The 18,361-nt window shown below is 40.6% G+C and overlaps 1 protein-coding gene across 3 annotated transcripts; it reads right to left on the bottom strand.

Moving 5' to 3' along the window:
• Positions 1-333: 333 nt before the first annotated feature.
• On the bottom strand, positions 334-18,159 carry ZFP69 (ZFP69 zinc finger protein). 3 transcript variants are annotated; one of them, XM_032247090.1, is made up of 6 exons: positions 18,023-18,159; positions 16,460-16,934; positions 14,663-14,748; positions 7,580-7,706; positions 6,857-6,955; positions 334-1,770 (listed from the first exon to the last, which is right to left on the bottom strand). In XM_032247090.1, the coding sequence occupies exons 2-6, from the start codon at positions 16,584-16,586 to the stop codon at positions 632-634; spliced, it is 1,578 nt and encodes a 525-aa protein (XP_032102981.1). In that variant the 5' UTR covers positions 16,587-16,934; positions 18,023-18,159; the 3' UTR covers positions 334-631. The 3 variants fall into 3 exon arrangements, with proteins under 3 accessions (XP_032102981.1, XP_032102982.1, XP_032102983.1); XM_032247091.1 differs by having other exon boundaries at positions 6,857-6,952; XM_032247092.1 differs by lacking the exon at positions 16,460-16,934 and having other exon boundaries at positions 18,023-18,145.
• Between the last annotated feature and the right edge of the window lie 202 nt (positions 18,160-18,361).

The following is an 18,361-nucleotide window of genomic DNA, read 5'->3' as shown; positions in this document are numbered from 1 at the left end:
GTACAGTGGTGTGATCACAGCTCATTGCAACCTTGAACTCCTGGGCTCAAGTGATCCTTCTGCTTCAGGCTCCTGGGCAGCTAGGACTACAGGCGCATGCTACCAGGCCTCATTAATTTTTTAAAAACTTTTTTGTAGAGATGGGGTCTTGCTATGTTGCCTAAGCTGGTCTTGACTTCTGGCAAGTGATCCTCCTTCTTTGACTTCCCAAAGTGCTGGGATTACAGGCACGAGCCATTATGCCTGGCCGAAAAAATAAAATTTTAATTTTAAAAATAGGGGTGGTGATATTTTAACTTATAGTTCCCAAATGCTCGTTTGCAAATCACTGAATACCCATGAAGAATAATTTATTAATCCACCATGAAACCAGAAAAAAAACGATGTTGTCAATTTTTCATAATGCTGAAGTAATTTAACTTGAAGGACCAGGTTTTAATCTTAAGTACTTTCTATGGAGGTATTAGTAGTCAGTAGTCGGTAGCTATCAATGTAATGTTTATTTACACAATGGGCAAAATTAAAAGTTGGCATAATTTTGCCAACTCCTCATATTTCAGTCCTGAAATTTTAAAGCATCCTAAATCACCAACTTAAACTTGGCTTTTGTTCTCATGTCAAATACCTGTTTTTACACAGTATTTCGGAAGGCGTTCCTCCTGTGTATTTCATGGTGTCGACTAAGTGATGAGTTATAGCTGAAGGCTTTTCCACATTCATTACATTCATAAGGCTTTTCTCCAGTGTGATGTCTCTGGTGCTTTTTAAAGGATGAATCATGCCTATAGGCTTTTCCACAGCGGTTGCATTCATATGCTTTCACTCCTGTATGAACAGTTTTGTGGTTGCTAAGGTGTATTCTCTGCCTGAAGGCTTTCCCACATTCTTTACATTTGTACGGTCTCTCCCCAGTATGGATTCTCTGGTGATGTGTTAGATACGCTCTATGACTAAAGGTTTTACAACACGCAGTGCATGCATAGGGCTTCTCCCCAGTATGAATCCTTATATGTTCACTAAGGTGCCTAATCTGTCTAAAGGTTTTCCCACATTCATTGCAAGTAAAGGGTTTCTCTCCAGAATGAGTCCTCAAATGCTGAATCAAGCTAATGTTCTGGCTGAAAGCTTTCTGACATTTATCACATACATAGGGTTTCTCGCCAGTGTGAGTTCTATGATGCTGATTAAGTGATGAGCGATGTCTGAAGGCTTTCCCACATTCCTCACATTCAAAGGGTTTCTCACCAGTATGGATTCTCTGGTGTGTACTGAGGGATGCACTTTGACTAAAGGCCCTTCCGCATTCCTTACATCTGAAAGGTTTCTCGCCAGTATGAATTCTCATATGTTCAGTAAGGTGAATTGGTTGTTTGAAGATTTTTTCACATATATTACATTCATAGGTTTTTGTTCTTATGTAACCTGTTGGATGATTAATCAAATCTAATTTGTACTTGTTCTGCTTTGTAGGTGTATCACACTTATGGTGCCTCTGTTCAATAATAACATTTGAACTCACTATGATATCTTCCCCAAATTTGTTAGTTTCTTGGACTCTCTTCTTATGGGTCAAGATGGCTTGTCTCACATCTCTCACACAAGTTTCCTGGTGCCTTTCTAAGACATCATCATATGTGGAGACTTTTCTCAATGTGGAATAAATTATATCATCCCTCATGAACCTTTCCATCATAATGCCATGATATAACTGTTCCTGTGAAATGGTACTCTTTGCAGTTGACTCAGTGGTTTCTGTGTTACTCTTCAAGTCTGAAAGAAATGAAAAAAATGCAAATAATAATATTCTTTAAGCTTTGAAAAACCAATTACTGTAGTGGTTATGGAACAGAGATTTAGACAACAATACAGTAAGTGCATGAGCTTTTTACTATATTTAAATATAGTTATGCTGCTTGGAGAGGTAATGGGAAAGGAAATTTTGAGTCTTTTGGTCTAGCTCTTTCTAATAATGCTAAGTAATAAAATTTCAGAGCTATGTCTTAAGAATCTAAGTATTTTTTTTTTTTTGAGGTGGAGTCTCGCTCTATTGCCCAGGCTGGAGTGTAGTGGCACGATCTCAGCTCACTGCATCCTCTACCTCCCAAGTTCAAGCAATTCTCTTGCCTCAGCCTTCCGAGTAGCTGGGATTACAGGCATGTGCCACTACATTCAGCTAATTTTTGGATTTTTAGTAGAGACAGGGTTTCACCATGTTGGCAAGATTGGTCTCGAACTCCTGACCTAAGTGATCTGCCTGCCTCGGCCTCCCAAAGTGTTGGTTGGGATTACAGGCATGAGCCACAGTGCCCAGCTTTTTTTTTTCTTCCTTCTTTTTTTTAAGATGGAGTCTCGCTCTGTTGCCCAGGCTAGAGTGCAGTGGTACAATCTCAGCCCACTGCAACCTCCATCTCCTGGGTTCAAGTGATTCTCCTGCCTCAGCCTCCTGAGTAGCTGGGATTATAGGTGCATGCCACCACAGCCATCTAATTTTCTGTATTTTTAGTAGAGATGGGGTTTCATCATGTTGGCCAGGATGGTGTCAATCTCCTGACCTCATGATCCACCCACCTCGGCCTCCCAAAGTGCTGGGATTACAGGTGTGAGCCACCACGCCTGGCCAGAATATAAATATTTTTAATTGACAACTACCTTTGGAAAACAACCTCAGAAAGATAAAAAGATGTTTCCCTCCCCACTCTGGTAGCAGCAGGAGATATTAGTTCAAAAAATACAGTTTGAACTAAGAATATACACAAGGACATTATGCTGTCTTTTATTGAAACTGTGTGTGTGTGTGTGTGTGTGTGTGTGTGTGTATTTCTCTTTCTATAGTTATTAATATCTCCATGGAAGTATTACTTATACAAAGGAGACTTGTAAGAAACCCAGACTGCTATGCTGTTACTGCTGCTAGGTTCTAGGAAAATATCCTTCAACCACTAAGATTTTTACTTGATAAATTTGTTGCACCATTACTAATATTTCAACTGACAGGTCTGTATGTATTCCTGAAACGTATAATTTCTTCTAAGATATTTTAGCCAACACAGATGGATCATTAGTAATTCAAAACGTCAAATTCTAAATGAAGACAGGCAATAATAACATCTAATAATATCTATGCTCTGCAGTTCTCTGATTCTGGTCTTGAATAGGGAGGAGGAAGAAAAGATGATGGGGGAAAAGAAAAGCCATTTATGCATCCCTCCCTAATTCAGTATCCAAGCATGAGGGAGTCTCAAGCTAGAGGGGAAGAAGAGAGGATTTAACTTTGAATGAAGTTGGGAGCTGTTATTATTGCACTGAATTCAATAGGCATTTTACTAAAGTCAAGAGTGTTCTTGTTATTTAAAGAGACTGGATCATCCATGGAACTCTTCAAGATTTCATCTTCAAGAAACATCTAGAGGCAGGGAAAGAACATTCATGGTAGTTTTAATTATTATTTTCATTATTAAAAGTTGAAGAAGAGAAAACCCAGGAAAATATACATAACAATCATTGGAATTAATAATAGAGTAAAACAAAGTGGCTGCATAAAAGGTCAATACTCAAAATCAATTTTGTTATTTCACACCAGCAACACATTTTTTTTTTTTTTTGAGATAGAGTTTTACTCTTGTTGTCCAGGCTGGAGTGCAATGGTGTGATCTTGGCTCACTGCAAACTCTGCCTCCTGGGTTCAAGTGATTCTCCTGCCTCAGCCTCCCAAGTAGCTGGGATTACAGGCATGTGCCACCACAACCAGCTAAACTCCCGAGTAGCTGAGATTACAAGTGCACGCCACCCTGCCCAGCTAATTTTTGTATTTTTAGTAAAGATGGGGTTTTGCCATTTTGGTCAGCCTGGTCTCGAACTCCTGACCTCAGGTGATCTGTCTGCCTTGGCATCCCAAAGTGCTGGGATTACAGGCATGAGTACTGTGCCCAGCCAGCAACATAATTTTTAAAAATATACCTGTTCATGACTAAGGCTAGGGGAAAAGAAAAGGAAAAAAACTACCATCTACAATAGCAACAAAATATAAGATTTTCAGAATGAATCTAACAAAAACTGGGCAATATGTACAAGAGAAAATCCTGAAATGTTACTAAAAAAATTAGGAAATATCAATAAATGGAACGCTATATCATATTCCTGGATAGCAGGATTCAATAGCATAACAATGTTAACTCTCCCCAAAATTGATCAAGAAATTCAATTCTATTTCAATCAAAATCCCAGCAGAATATTTTTGTGTGTAATTTGATGCCTTGATTATGTAAATCAAATAGAACAACAGAGCCAAGAATAACCAGAACAATTTTAAAGAACAAGGTGAGTGAACTACCTCTACCATGTATGAAGTCTCATTATGAAATATAGCAAGTAAGACAGACTAGCATTAGAGTAAGGACAGAAAAACAAAATAACAAAACAACATAAAGAGAGAAACATGATGGAAAAAGAATATGCAAAACAGAAATAGACCCAAACATATAAAGAAACATGACAGGTAACAGAGTAGCATTAACTATTCCTGGACTGATTATCCATGTGGAAAAAGTTAATCAGATTTCCACCTCATACATACAAGTTTATTTATATAAAATAAATTCCAGATGAATCAAACCTAAATGTGAAAAGCAAAACTTTGAAAATATAGGAATACATAGAAATATATATGATACATACATATGATAAAATGGAAGATAGCAGGGCACAGCAGCATGCACCTGCAGTCCCACCTACTAAGGAGGCTGAGGCAGAAGAATCACTTGAGCCCAAGAGTTGGAGACCAGCTTGAGCAACAGAGCAAGACCCAGTCTCTAAAAACAATTTTTTAAAAAAGTTTACAAAAAAGGAGAATGATAAGGCATAAAAGTGTTTCTTAAACAAAAAGCACAAATCATAAAGAAAAAACCTAATAAATTCAGTAATATTAAATTTAGAAACTCGCATCTATCAAAAGACACTAATTTTAAAGGATGGCCCACTGACCTAGAGTAAAACATAAAGCTATCAAGGATTATTATCTAGAATGAATACACACACACAGTTTTTTTTTTTCCTACAAATCAGAAAAAAGATAATAGAAAATTTGAACAAGAAAAATAAGAAAAAAGATAATACAAAAATTGGCAAGGAATATAAACAGGTAATTTACAGAGGAGGAATCCTGGATGGATGGTCAATGAACATGAGAAATATATTTCCTTTCACTGGTAATCAGGAAAATGAAAGAAACAAGATACCATAATCCAGTGAATTTACAAAAATCTTAAAGTTTGACAATAACAAATGTTGACAAACATGCTGAGTTCTGGAAACTCTCAAACCCTATTAATGGGAGAATAAATTGGTGTAACTGTTTTGAAGAGCAAACTGGTAATACCTAACAAAATGAAAGTGCACATATTCTACAACCCAACAATTTTGCTTCTACTATCTTAGTGAAACACTTGCATTATGTATACAAGAAGTTATGCACACAAAAATTTGCTGCAGCATTTTTGTACCCCCAAAATTTGGAAACAATATAAATGTCTATAAACAGGAAAATGAATAAATAAATTGTGGTTTATTAACTCAATGGAAATGAATGAACAAGAACATAGAGGAATATCACTAGTGTTGAATGAGCAAAGCAACAGAAGTATATATACCATTTATTTAAAGAAAAATAACATGCAAAACAATGCTATATATTGTTTAGTATGTATACACTAATATATATAGACTGCTTTTACATTATATATGTAATAAAAGCATGAAGACATGGGAATGATAATATTTGAACACAGAGTGGTTATTTCAAAAGGTGTAAGTGGGACATTGGGGCTTCAACTCTGTTTCATTTCTTAATCTTGGTGGAAGCTACACAGAAATGTGTTAAAATGTTTTCTATGCCTTTCTGAATGTCTAAAATATTTCACAATAAAAAGAAAGTTGGAGGAGGTTGTTAGAGACCACTAGATTTGTTGTGAAGGAATCCTTTGGTAATTTCTCTTACAGGAGTTTTCATGAAGTAGCTGTTACAGAATATTAATATATATAAGTTAAAAAGAGAATGATAATCAAAGCTGGAATTGTAAAATGAACATTGGCAAAAAGTAAAAATGGAGTGCAGGAAAACTAAAAATGTGTAGAACGCAATCAGAGTCTTGAAAAGAGACTGGATCTTGTGAAAATACTACATACATCTGATTGCTTTAAATCGGCAGCCCTTAGGATACTGGAGAAAGGGAAAATCAAGCTCAATCTTAATGAGGACAAGAGTGCTCTTCCCTCTAACTCCAGAGGGACTTTTGCAAGGGCTCAGTGAAGGAAAGGGGTAAGGAAGGGAGAGGTGGTGTTAGTTTAGTGCAGGCTCTGTCCAGTCGTCTGAGCCCTCCCCACAGTGAGGCTTTGAGCACTCTGACCTACCCATTAAAAGGTATCATCTGCCTTGGTGATATGGTTTGAGTATTTTCCCCCTCCAAATATCATGTTGAGATGTGATCCCCAATGTTGGAGGTGGGGCCTGGAGGGAAGTGTTGAGTCATGGGGGTGGATGACTCATGAATGAGTGTTCTCCCCATGGTAATGAGTGAGTTCTTCCTCTGAGTGCACGTGAGATTGGGTTGTTTAAAGAGGCTGGCACCTACTCCTTCACTCTCAAGCTCCAGCTCCCACCATATGACATACTGGCTCCCACTTCATCTTTTGCCACGATTGGAAGCTTCCTGAGGCCCTCACCAAGAGCAGTTGCCAGTGCCATGCTTCCTGTACAGCCTGCAGAACTATTAGCCTGTTAAACTTCTTTTATTTATAAATTATGGAGTCTCAGGTATTCCTCTATAGCAACACAAAAACAGACTAACACACTTGGTCTTACCTGAACTGGGATCTCCCGGGCCTTCTTTCTCTGTCATCCAGGGCTCTTCTCCTTTCTCTAGCTGGGATATCACAACAGGTTTGGAAAGTTGATATCCTGCTTACATAGTTTAAAAAAAGAGTGTGAATGTTTATGTTGATGTCTAAGAACCATCCCCAGAATTTTATTCTAATCTTCTGGTATTCAGGGTCTCTACAAGTGGAAAGGGGTGGGTCTTTTTTTTTTTTTTTTTTTTTTTTTTCCTGAGACAGAGGCTTGCTCTGTCGCCCAGGCTGGGGTGCAATGGCTTGATTTTGGCTCACTGCAACCTCTGCCTCCCAGGTTTAAGTGATCCTCTTGCCTCAGCCTCCTGAGTAGCTGGGACTACAGGCACATGCCACCACACCTGGCTAATTTTTTCATTTTTAGGAGAGATGGGGTTTCATGTTGGTCAGGCTGATCTTGAACTCCTGACCCTGTGATCTACCTGCCTTGGCCTCCCACAGTGCTGGGATTACAGGCATGAGCCACCAGGAGTGGGTCTTTCTATTCCAGCTCTGTGTAGTAAAGTTGTTCCCCAAGGAAGGCAAATCGGATATGCCCTCACTTCGTTTTCAAAGGGAATAAGACATCTTTAATACAGAACCCAAAATCAAGCCTCAAGAAATCCATACATAAACAATGTAAAATAATGACTCTCCTGTAATAGATGGGTTTCTGGATGCATGGATAGCCAAGTCTTACCCACTGACACCAAGTTGCTGTAGTTCTCCAGCATCACCTCTCGGTACAGATTCTGGTGAGCAGGAGTCAGCTGCCCCCATTCTTCCTGGGTGAAGTCAATAGATATGTCCTTGAAAGTCAACAATTCCTAGAATATAAAACACATTCCTTTTTAGCCAGAGACCACTTCTGTTAAGTTCCAAGGAGTTCTGACACTATTCTAAGAGATTATAAACTTACTTTTATCAGGAGCCTCCTCTGGATCTATTTGGAGATTCTCTTATCTCCAAATCTAATCAACAAAACTATCTGGAACAGTAGTATGTCTGAATCTCTAATCTGGAGATTACTATAAATAATGTAATATATAGAAAGACAGATGGTGATTCATGCCTTAGAAAAAAATTAAGGACAGTAAGAGGCATAGGGAGAACCACAGTGAGGGTAGAATAATCTTTTATGTAAAGTGGTTGGGGAAGGCTCTCTAAAAGGGTGATATTTGATAGTCTGTTTTTGTGTTGCTATAAAAAATACAACAGACATAGAGACAGAGACATAAATTCAGTAAAGGAGAGAACCACGTGGAAATCTGAGAGAAGAACATCCAAAAAGCAGGTGCAAAGGACCTAAGGTGGGAGCATCCCTGGCTTGAGAAATAGGAAGGTGAACAGCATGGCTAGAGGTAGCCTGGTTAATTAGAGAGTGGAAAGAGATGAAATAAGAGAGGTGGTGATGAGGATCAGGGTGGGATGGGGATAGAGGTTCCTCCACCACCTTGAGCACTTGCTATCACAGAGACCTAGCATTCTTGCTGAGCTTGAATTCTGTGGCACTGCTGGAGTTTAATGCAAAAATGGACAAAACTGTCTGGAACTGTAGTCTAATCCCTCCCTAAGCTCAAGTGATAAAAAGATGAAAAGCCCTTGGCAGTGGTGGCATGGGCTAATTAGAAGTATACTCAATCAAATTAAAGCTGCAAGACTGCCAGAGCTCAGCCACAGCTCTAGGAGAAGCCCACACCTTTAACCACCAGGGAGACGAAAGGGCTTGAAATGGAACAAACCAAAACAAACGAACAAACTATACATGTATGTGTGTATTTATACATACACTCCTGCCTTGACCCCTCAAAGTGTTGGGATTACAGGCATGAGACACTGTGCCCAGCTGAGAGGTCATGTTTTACTGTGATATGCAATCTACTGGAGAGATGAAGTGCTAATGCAGAGATGCTTAGCATCACACTGCATTTAAGTAGATATTTGAAACACCTGAGCTCACTACAATGGTCACAGGAGATAGTCAAATAAATTATCACAGTAATACAATATGTGTACTACAGTTTATTTTATGCAGTAGTGATTTAATACTGCATCTTTACATTTGTTTACATTTCTCTCAACTTTGAATGGCACCATGAGTGGTCTGTGCACATAAGCTTTGACAATTTTTAACTTTTTATAATAGATATGTAATATCTATTATGGTAATAAATGATAAAATAGGCTAGTATCTACATATACTTTATGTATTCATAACATACCTTTCTCTTAATTTTTTTGATATTCCCAGGCTACACGGTTCACCTGCAAGTTTTTCAAACTGTCACGAATGTTTCCATATATTTATTGAAAAAAATCTATATAGAAGTGGACCTGTACAGTTCAAACCTGTGCTGCTCAAGAATCAACTGTAAATGAAAATTCTACAAGTGAAAAATACAATATCTACAAAATTCATTGGATGGGCTTAAAGCAGATTAGACTGTGATGAAGACAAGATCAGCGAAACTTAAGATGGATCAATAAATATTCAAATTAGAGTACCAAGAGAAAAAAAATCTGTGGGAAAATATCAAGTAGTCAAATAAACATGTAATTAGAGTCTGAGGGCTAGGTGGTGTGGCTCATGCCTGTAATCCCAGCACTTTAGAAAGCCAAGGCAGGAGGACTGCTTGAGCTCAGGAGTTGAGACCAGCTTAGGCAATATAAAAAGACCCTATTTCTAAAAAAAAAAAAAAAAAAAATACAAAAATTAGCCAGGTGTGGTGGCGCATACCTGTAGCCCCAGCTACTCAGGAGCTCAGGAGGCTGAGACAGGAGGATCGTTTACGCCTAAGAGGTAGAGACTGCAGTGAGCTATGATCTCTCCACTGCACTCCAGTCTGAGTGACAGAGCAACACCTGCCATGGTGGCAGATCACTTGAGGTCAGGAGTTCGAGACCAGCCTGGCCAACATGGTGAAAACCCATCTGTACTAAAAACACACACACAAAAATTAGCTGGATGCGGTAGTGCACAGCTATAATCCTAGCTACTTGAAAGGCTGACATGGGAGGATCGCTTGAACCTGGGAGGTGGAGGTTGCAGTGAGCCAAGATCACCTCAAAAAAGAGAAAAGAACAAAAAAGACACATATACACATCAGATAAAAGTTGATATAAAACAGATACATCACATAAAAAGAATAACAGCTGCCAGCTGCCTTCTCATCCAGACAATACAGCTAAAAGAACTTTTTTTTTTTTTTTTTTTTGAGATGGAGTCTCTCTTGCTCTGTAGCCCAGGCTGGAGTGCAGCGCAGTGATCTCGGTTCACTGCAACCTCCGCCTCCTGGGTCCTGGTTCAAACAATTCTCCTACCTCAGCTTCCCAAGTAGCTGGGATTACAGGCACGAGCCACCAATGCCCAGCTAATTTTTGTATTTTTTAGTAGATAGGCGTTTCACCATGTTGGCCAGTCTGGTCTTGAACTTCTGACCTCGTGATCCACCCGCCTCAGCCTCCCAAAGTGCTGGGATTACAGCCATGAGCCACGGTGCCCTGCCAATAATAGAACTTTTTTTTTTTTTTTTTGAGGCGGAGTCTCGCTCTTGTTGCCCGGGCTGGAGTGCAATGGTATGATCTCGGCTCACCACAAACTCTGACTCCCAGGTTCAAGTGGGTTTCCTGCCTCAACCTCCCGAGTAGCTGGGATTACAGGTGCCCGCCACCATGTCCAGCTAATTTTTTTGTATTTTTAGTAGAGACGAGGTTTCACTATGTTGGTCAGGCTAGTTACCAGCTCCCGACCTCAGGCGATCCACCCACCTCGGCTCCCAAAGTGCTGGGATTACAGGCATGAGCCACCGCGCCCTGCCGATAATGGAACATTTTTAAAGTGCTTAAAGAAAAAGCAGTCAACCTAGAATTCTTTATCCAATAAAAGATTCTCAAATAGTAAGATAATATAAAGAAATATTTAGATCAAGAAAAGTTGTGAGAATTTGTCACCGGAACACCCACATTACAAGAAATGCTAAACAAAGTTCTTTAAACTGAAGGAAAATGATGTCAGATAGAGAAACCTGGAATGAAAGGAAACAAAAGTGCCTAAATGGATAAATATGTGGGCGAATAGGAAAGACATGTTTTTTTCATTTTCCCAATTTTTTATAAGACAGTTTACTATTAAAAGCAAAATTAACAATGTACTGTTGTGTTTTTACACGTAAAACAAAATGTATATTGACAATAACAGAATGGGAAGGAGTATATGAAAATGTAAGTCTTTCATATTATATATGAAGTGTACAATATTAATTCAAAGTAACTGTGGAATGTTTCTTTTGTAACATGTGTAATGTTAAATACAAAATTTTTTTTTGAGACAGAGTTGCCCAGGCTGGAGAGCAGTGGTGCAATCCTGGCTGACTTCAACCTCTGCCTCCTGGGTTTAGGCAATTCTCTTGCCTCAGCCTCCTGGGTAGCTGGGACTACAAGTACACACCACCACACCTGGCTACTTTTTTTGTATTTTTAGTAGAGACAGGGTTTCACAGTGTTAGCCAGGGTGGTCTCGATATCCTTACCTTGTGATCTGCCCGCCTTGGCCTCCCAAAGTGCTAGGATTACAGGGGTGAGCCACTGTGCCCGACCTCATTAAATACAATTTTTTACATTCCACAGTTACTCTGAATTAATATTACATGGCTTCACATATAATATGATTGTTTTTAGTGGTTGTTAGAGCAACCACTAAAAAAAAATCAAATAAATGGCCAGCTCAATAGCTCATGCCTGTAAACTTAGCACTTTGGGAGGCTGAGGTGGGTGGATCACCTGAGGTCAGGAGTTCAAGACCAGCCTGGCCACCGTGGCGAAACCCCATCTCTACTAAAAATACAAAAATTAGCTGGGTGTGGTGGTGGGAGCCTGTAATCCCAGCTACTCCGGAGGCTGAGGCAGAAGAAACGCTTGAACCTGGGAGGCAGAGGTTGCAGTGAGCTGAGATCATGCCATTGTACTCCAGCCTGGGCAACAAGAGCGAAACTCTGTCTCAAAAAAAAAAAAAAAAAAAAATTGAAGAACTGTAGCTTAAAAGTCATTCGAAGACACAAAATAGAATATTAGAAAAATGATTCAATCCAAAAGAAGGCAGAAAAAGGCCAGCTACAGTGGCTCATGCCTGAAATCCTAGCATTTTCGGAGGCTCAGGTGAGCAGGTCACTTGAGGTCAGGAGTGTGAGACCAGCCTGGCCAACATGGTGAAACCCCATCTATATTAAAAACACAAAATTAGCCAGGCATAGCAGAGGGTCCTTTTAATCCCAGATACTTGGGAGGCTGAGGCAGAATTGCTTGAACATGGGAGGCAGAGGTTACGGTAAGCTGAGATCGCATCACTGCACTCCAGCCTAGGTGACAGAGTGAGACTCTGTCTTTAAAAAATAAAAACAAACAAAAAAAGAAGGCACGAAAAGAGAAACAAATAAACAAAGGCTAGATAGGACAAATAGCAAACAAAAACAAAAATATAATCCCATCCCATCCATCTTTGAGATGGAGTTTCACTTACTGCCCAGGCGGGAGTACAGTGGTGCACTTGCTGCAACTTCCACCTCCCAGCAACCATCGCCTCCCAGGTTCAATCAAATCCCCTGCCTCAGCCTCTGGAATAGCTGGGATTACAGGCATCCACTACCACGCCTGGCGAATTATTTGTATTTTTAGTAGAGATGTGGCTTCACCATGTTGGCCAGGGTGGTCTCAAACTCCTGACCTCAGGTGATCCATCCGCCTCAGCCTCCCAGAGTGCTGGGATTACAGGCATGAGCTACCACACCAGGCCCATACTGATTACTTTAACTGTAAATGGACTCAATAGGCAAGACTCAGCTACATTTAAGAAGGTCACAATTTAACCATAATGACAAAGATAGGTTTAAAGTAAAAAGATGAAAAAAGCTATACCGTACAAACAATAATTAAAAGAACTTAAGAAGCATATATTCTATCACACTAGGACTTCTGGAAAAGAAGTATTACTAGAGAAAAAGAGGGACATTTCATAATGATAAGAGGGTCAACAATTCTAAGTGCTTACACATGTGATGACAGAACTTCAAAATAAAGCAGAATTGACAGAACTAAAGAGAGATATAGTCAAAATCACAATAATTAGAAACTTTAACACTCCTCTCTCAGTAATTGATATAACCAGCAGACAAAAACTCATTAAGGATACAGAAGATTTGAACAACACAATCAACCAATTTAACCTAATTAACACTTAGGGAACACTACGCCTAACAACTACAGAACCTATATTCTTTTTAAAAACAGACATCTCATACACTCTCTACGGGGTGAGGAGTGGAATACTGATTTAAAGGGGGCATGGAGAACTTTCTGAGATGGTAGAAATGTTCTCTATCTTGATTTGATTACATGTTATATGTATCAAAATCAGACAATACACAATTTCATTTTTTTTTTTTTTGAGACTGAGTCTCACTCTGTGGCTTAGGCCGTAGACCAGTGGTGCAATCATAGCTCACTGCAACCTCAAACTCCTGGGCTCAAGCAATTCTCCTCCCTAAGCCTCCCAAGTAGTTAAGACTACAGGAACATGCCACCACACTCTGCTAATTAAAAAATGACAAAAAGATAGGGTCTCAACTATCTTGCCAACTGGTCGCAAACTCTTGAGCTCAAGCAATCCTCCTGCCTCAGCCTCCCAAAGTGCTGGGATTACAGACATGAGCCACTGCACCCAGCCCAAACTATACACTTTCTTAGTGTATTTTCCCGTATGTAAATTGTACTTTAATTTAAAAAAAATTAATCCTTTCCCAATGCTAAGAAGGCCATCAGTTTATGATAAATGTAGGAAGTGAAAAATTCCAGATAAGTAGAATGTAGCAATAACTTTTTAGACTATTATCGTTTCTTCTTCCATATTGCTATAAATAAAGCTGCAACATATTTCAATCCTAGATGGCAGATATTAGCATCTGAACTTCTTACTTGAGGAAAATGAGACTGTAAAAAGCTCAAGTAATTGCTCCAGATGACTGAGCAAGTAAAGACAAATGTTGTACCATCTAATTTCAGAACTCCAGTTCATTTCACTTAAAAATCTTCTATCCTCCAATAAGATCTCCTCTTTAAGTCTTTCATTTATTCTACAGTTTTTCCTCCATTTCATCTATGTTTCCAGCACACAGTACAGACTATCCCATTTCCGACACCCTGTGGTAGCTGCTCCCAGTGGCTGCTCTTGCTTTTCTGCCCAGCCTGTCTGATATGTGCACTGTGTGGCCTGTTTCTTCTCTACTCACTTTTCCTTTGGCTCTGGTTTGACCTCTGTTCTCAATATTACACTAAGGGTCACCTCTGTTCTCAATATTACACTAAGGGTCACCTGTTGAAGTTCACAGTAATACGTGTACATCACTAAGAAAGTCAGAACCTTCTTACACATTTTGGTTTTGAGTATTTTATTGAGATTTCTCTTAGATCTCAAGCGGTATCAGTTGGTTTTTATGGCTAGAATTGTATCACTCATTTCACTTTCTTTATAGAAAGCAGCATAATATGAGATTCAGATGTTAGTGAGAAAAAAAAAAGAGTGACATGGAGGGAGACCCCTATGAGTAGGGAAATTGCCACCACTGAAGCCTAATTTTCTGTAAAAGAGCAACATGCATTGAGCTCCCCAGGTTGAATTTGTTAGTCTTAATACCCTACCTCACCACCACTCTCACCTCTACAAAAGAGACCGGTTATATACCCTAAAAAACCAAGAAGCAATGTTAAGAAAATGAGATGAATCGCTACTCACCTGTGATTCTCCTGTCGGGAGTCCAGGGTTCAGTTCATCCTCTAAACTTTCTTCCTGGGTCTCATCAGCATCCTGAGATGGCAGAGCTGGGGAAGGAAAACAGCCATGAGGTTTGCATCTTCCCAAATCACCTGAACAGAGAAACTGCCTGCAGACCCACTCAGTGTGGCTCCTCCCCAAAAACGTTCAAAAATAGGGACACTGAGAACGACTCAAGAGCAGCCTGAAGCCCCCTTAATGAGGAGGACCTGCTGAAAGTTGCTGTGGGGATTAATGTTTCCCAATGATCAAAAACCATGTATGAGACAACAAAGTATTTAAATGGAGAATTCTTTAAATCCCACTCCCCCCTCCAAAAAACTCTACCAATGGTCAATACTGGTCCAAAAGCACAGCTCTAACAGGTCACTCCTTTGTCCAAAAACCCTCAAAGGTTCCCAACTGACAAAGAAAAATCCAAACACTTCACCATGGACTTCAAGGCACTCTACAATCTGCCCGAAGTACATATTCTCAACAACGGGTACCTCTAAAGTACCATCCTTTATACATGGGACATACCCACTCACCACATTCTTAACTCTCAGTCAGACTAAAGACTCCCCATTTTCTTCAAGGCATCCACTTTTGCAACCTTTCCCTAAATCTACACAAAAAACGTAAGACATTCTTCAAGGTCCAAATCAATGCTACCCGTTCTGTGAAAATTTCTTAAGCACATACAACCAGAACAAAGTTTCCTGTCTCTTGTGTTCCAAAATAACTTTTCTTAGGCTACTTTCTATTATTTTGATTGAGGTGTATGCCCATCTCCATCCACTTGTAATCAGAATTAGAGATAATTATTCATTTTTCCATCTGTTAAGTTGCTCAGCCAAAGTCCCTGCCTGACACAGCTAGAACAATAAATACTGGCTGAATGTAAAGCATTAAAGGTATGAATTAAAACGCCACATGAGACACATCACTTCCTCCATCCTTCTATTTACTCCTTACCAGACCACTAAATAAGGTGTGATCTTTGGGCATCTCTCCCACAGTTCAAGATGACATGGGAGTAATCTGGCATGTCATTCCTGCCTCTCAGTAGATGAAATGAAAAAACTGATACTTGTGATAAATATTGGTTCAGGGCTAAAATGACTGAAACTCGTGCAGGAAAACCCTTAGAGGACTTAAGGAGGGCAGAAATCTTAGACCCCTGTCTGTGAATCACATTCCCACATTCAGGCACCGCTGGCAGAGAACACCTTGTATTCTGCCTTCCTGCCACATGTTGTATTTGAAGATGGGAGGTCGGGCACGGTGGCTCACGCCTATAATCCCAGCACTTTGGGAGGCCAAGGTGAGTTGATCACGAGGTCAGGAGTTCGAGACTAGCCTAGGCAAGATGGTGAAACCCATCTCTACTAAAAATACAAAAATTAGCCGGGCACAGTGGCAGGCACCTGTAATCCCAGCTACTCAGGAAGCTGAGGAAGGAGAATCACTTGAACCTGGTGGGGCAGAGGCTGCAGTGAGCCAAGATCATGTAACTGCACTTCAGCCTGGGCGACAGAATGAGATTCTGTCTTAAAAAAAAAAAAAAAAAGGAAGATGGGAGATGAGAGCAGCTGAAAGCACATGTCACAAGGAGCCCATGTTGGAGCCATTATTTCCCCTTGCAGATGTCCCCTTCCCAAAAACCACAAGAATGAACCCCCAAAGACCTTCTCTCCCTCTTTCTAGTACAATGAAGTGTGTACCCATCTTTTCACACTTCTTACCCTTCTTACCCCTCCATCAGTCTATTCTCACCTTCTCCTTCAAACATTTTAGTCACATCCTCCCACAGGGGCGCCCCCTCTGTGGCCTTCTTTGGATGTTGCAACTTCACCCAGGTGCTGGCCTCAGTAGGCAGAGTGATCAGGAGCTGCTGTGGCATGACAATGCCTGACTGACTGGACTTGTCCCCTTCCGGTGAGGAAACTGCCAGAAGCTCTGATGAGAGGCTTCACAGTTGTGGGGTGTTCCTCAGATTCCAATCACCTGCCCTCCGGACTTCGGTGTGTCCCTGCAGCACCAGGACCTAGGGTTTCCTAGAGGCTGATGTGACTGTAACAACTCTAGGAAACAAACTCTCCTTTAAATCAAGCACTTTCTTTGGGAGGCAGCCAGTTAGTTAGGTTTGAGTTCATGTCTCCATTCCCCTTGGAGGAGCAAAAGGGAAGAGAAGACGGATCCAGAAGCACCTGTCTCCAGAGCTCCAGAAACTGCAGAAATATATTTAAAACTGCAAAATACCCAAAACAAAAATATGTTGTCCATGCAGGAATAAATATAATACATGTTCTTGGATGTGGCTCTACCTCCAGTTCCACACATACATACACAAACATTCAAAGATGTACAAACATGCACAGACCCTGCCTCATCTTCCCGCCTTATAAGCTGCATACATCTTCTGCTTGGATTAAGAGGCCAGGATTTGAAATCAGACAGCCTGGCTTAGAACCCTGACACTTGCACTTAAAATCTCTAAGACACTTCAGCTCTCTGAGCTTCAGTTTCTTAATCTATAAAATGGAGATAATAATTGTATTCTATAGAGTTGTAATGTTGGTTGAGACAATGCTAGGCATACAGTAAACCCGTTACAAATCTGTTATCATATTGCTGAATCATAGCATTAGTTTTAAAAGTTATTTTTAGAAACAAATCTGATTTTAAAGCTCAAAATATCTCAAGTGACAGAATAATGACATAGCTGCATTTTGGCATGAGAGACCAGTGACAGCCACGTCACCACCCACACAGATGCCCAGCAGCTGGCAAGTTCCTTTGAACCACACTTGGAAGACGCATCTTGGATTCAGAAATGTTAAAATTGGGGAAGAGGGTATGTCTTCAAATGGTGTAAATATAGTATAATGAGGACTATTTAAGAATGGTAACAGGCAAATGTGGAAACAACTCAAATTCATCATCTCAACCAACCCCTAGATTCGGAGCAAGTGCTTTCACCGTGACCAGGTCCAGAGTATATGGCAACACAAGAACAGTCCGAGCTATGTGGGAAGGGAGCTGGCCCAACTTTTTGAAGTTTGTTGGAGAAAGATGGGTATGTGACTTATGGGCGTGTGTGTGTGTGACACCATATGCAGAGACAGGAGCTGCGTGTGTTCTAGAAATTGGAGCTTGTGAAAAATGTCCCACTCCTGAATACATAAAAAGTCTTGTTACCAAAGCGCAGGAGTTTTCGAATCTTACTTGGGAAACAGTTAATGGCTGAGAAGCTTTACATCAAAGACGCCCCACCCTCACAGTGCTCCCAGACACGCCACCCTCGGACTTAAAGACTGCACACACACTTCTACTCACCACATCGGCCTTGGACGCAGGTAGGACCGGAGATGGGGGCGTGGGAGCGCTCGCTCTTTAGAGACGGACTGAGTGATAACAGATATTGTTCTCTCCCAGCGTTTTACAGACAGACCACATCTCCACTCAACGCAGTCATTCTCCAAAAAGCGTTCAGCGTTGAGTTCGGCTTCCTTCGGAAGCCCGGAGGACCCTCAGCCTCCGAACTGGACGAGGTTCTGCTCCAAATTCCCATCAGGGACCCGCCCAGGCGGGTGGGCTTTGCCAGCCGCACCCCCAGGAGCGAGGCTTTGAGAGCCGGAATGGGAGGGGTGCCCCGAGCCGGCGTCCTGCAGACCC

Source organism: Sapajus apella, unplaced genomic scaffold, assembly GCF_009761245.1.
Source record: "Sapajus apella isolate SASKATOON/1434 unplaced genomic scaffold, GSC_monkey_1.0 scaffold62, whole genome shotgun sequence".
NCBI lineage: Eukaryota > Metazoa > Chordata > Mammalia > Primates > Cebidae > Sapajus > Sapajus apella.
Note: the sequence above shows the minus strand (reverse complement) of the source record. Positions and strands in the feature narration are given on the sequence as shown.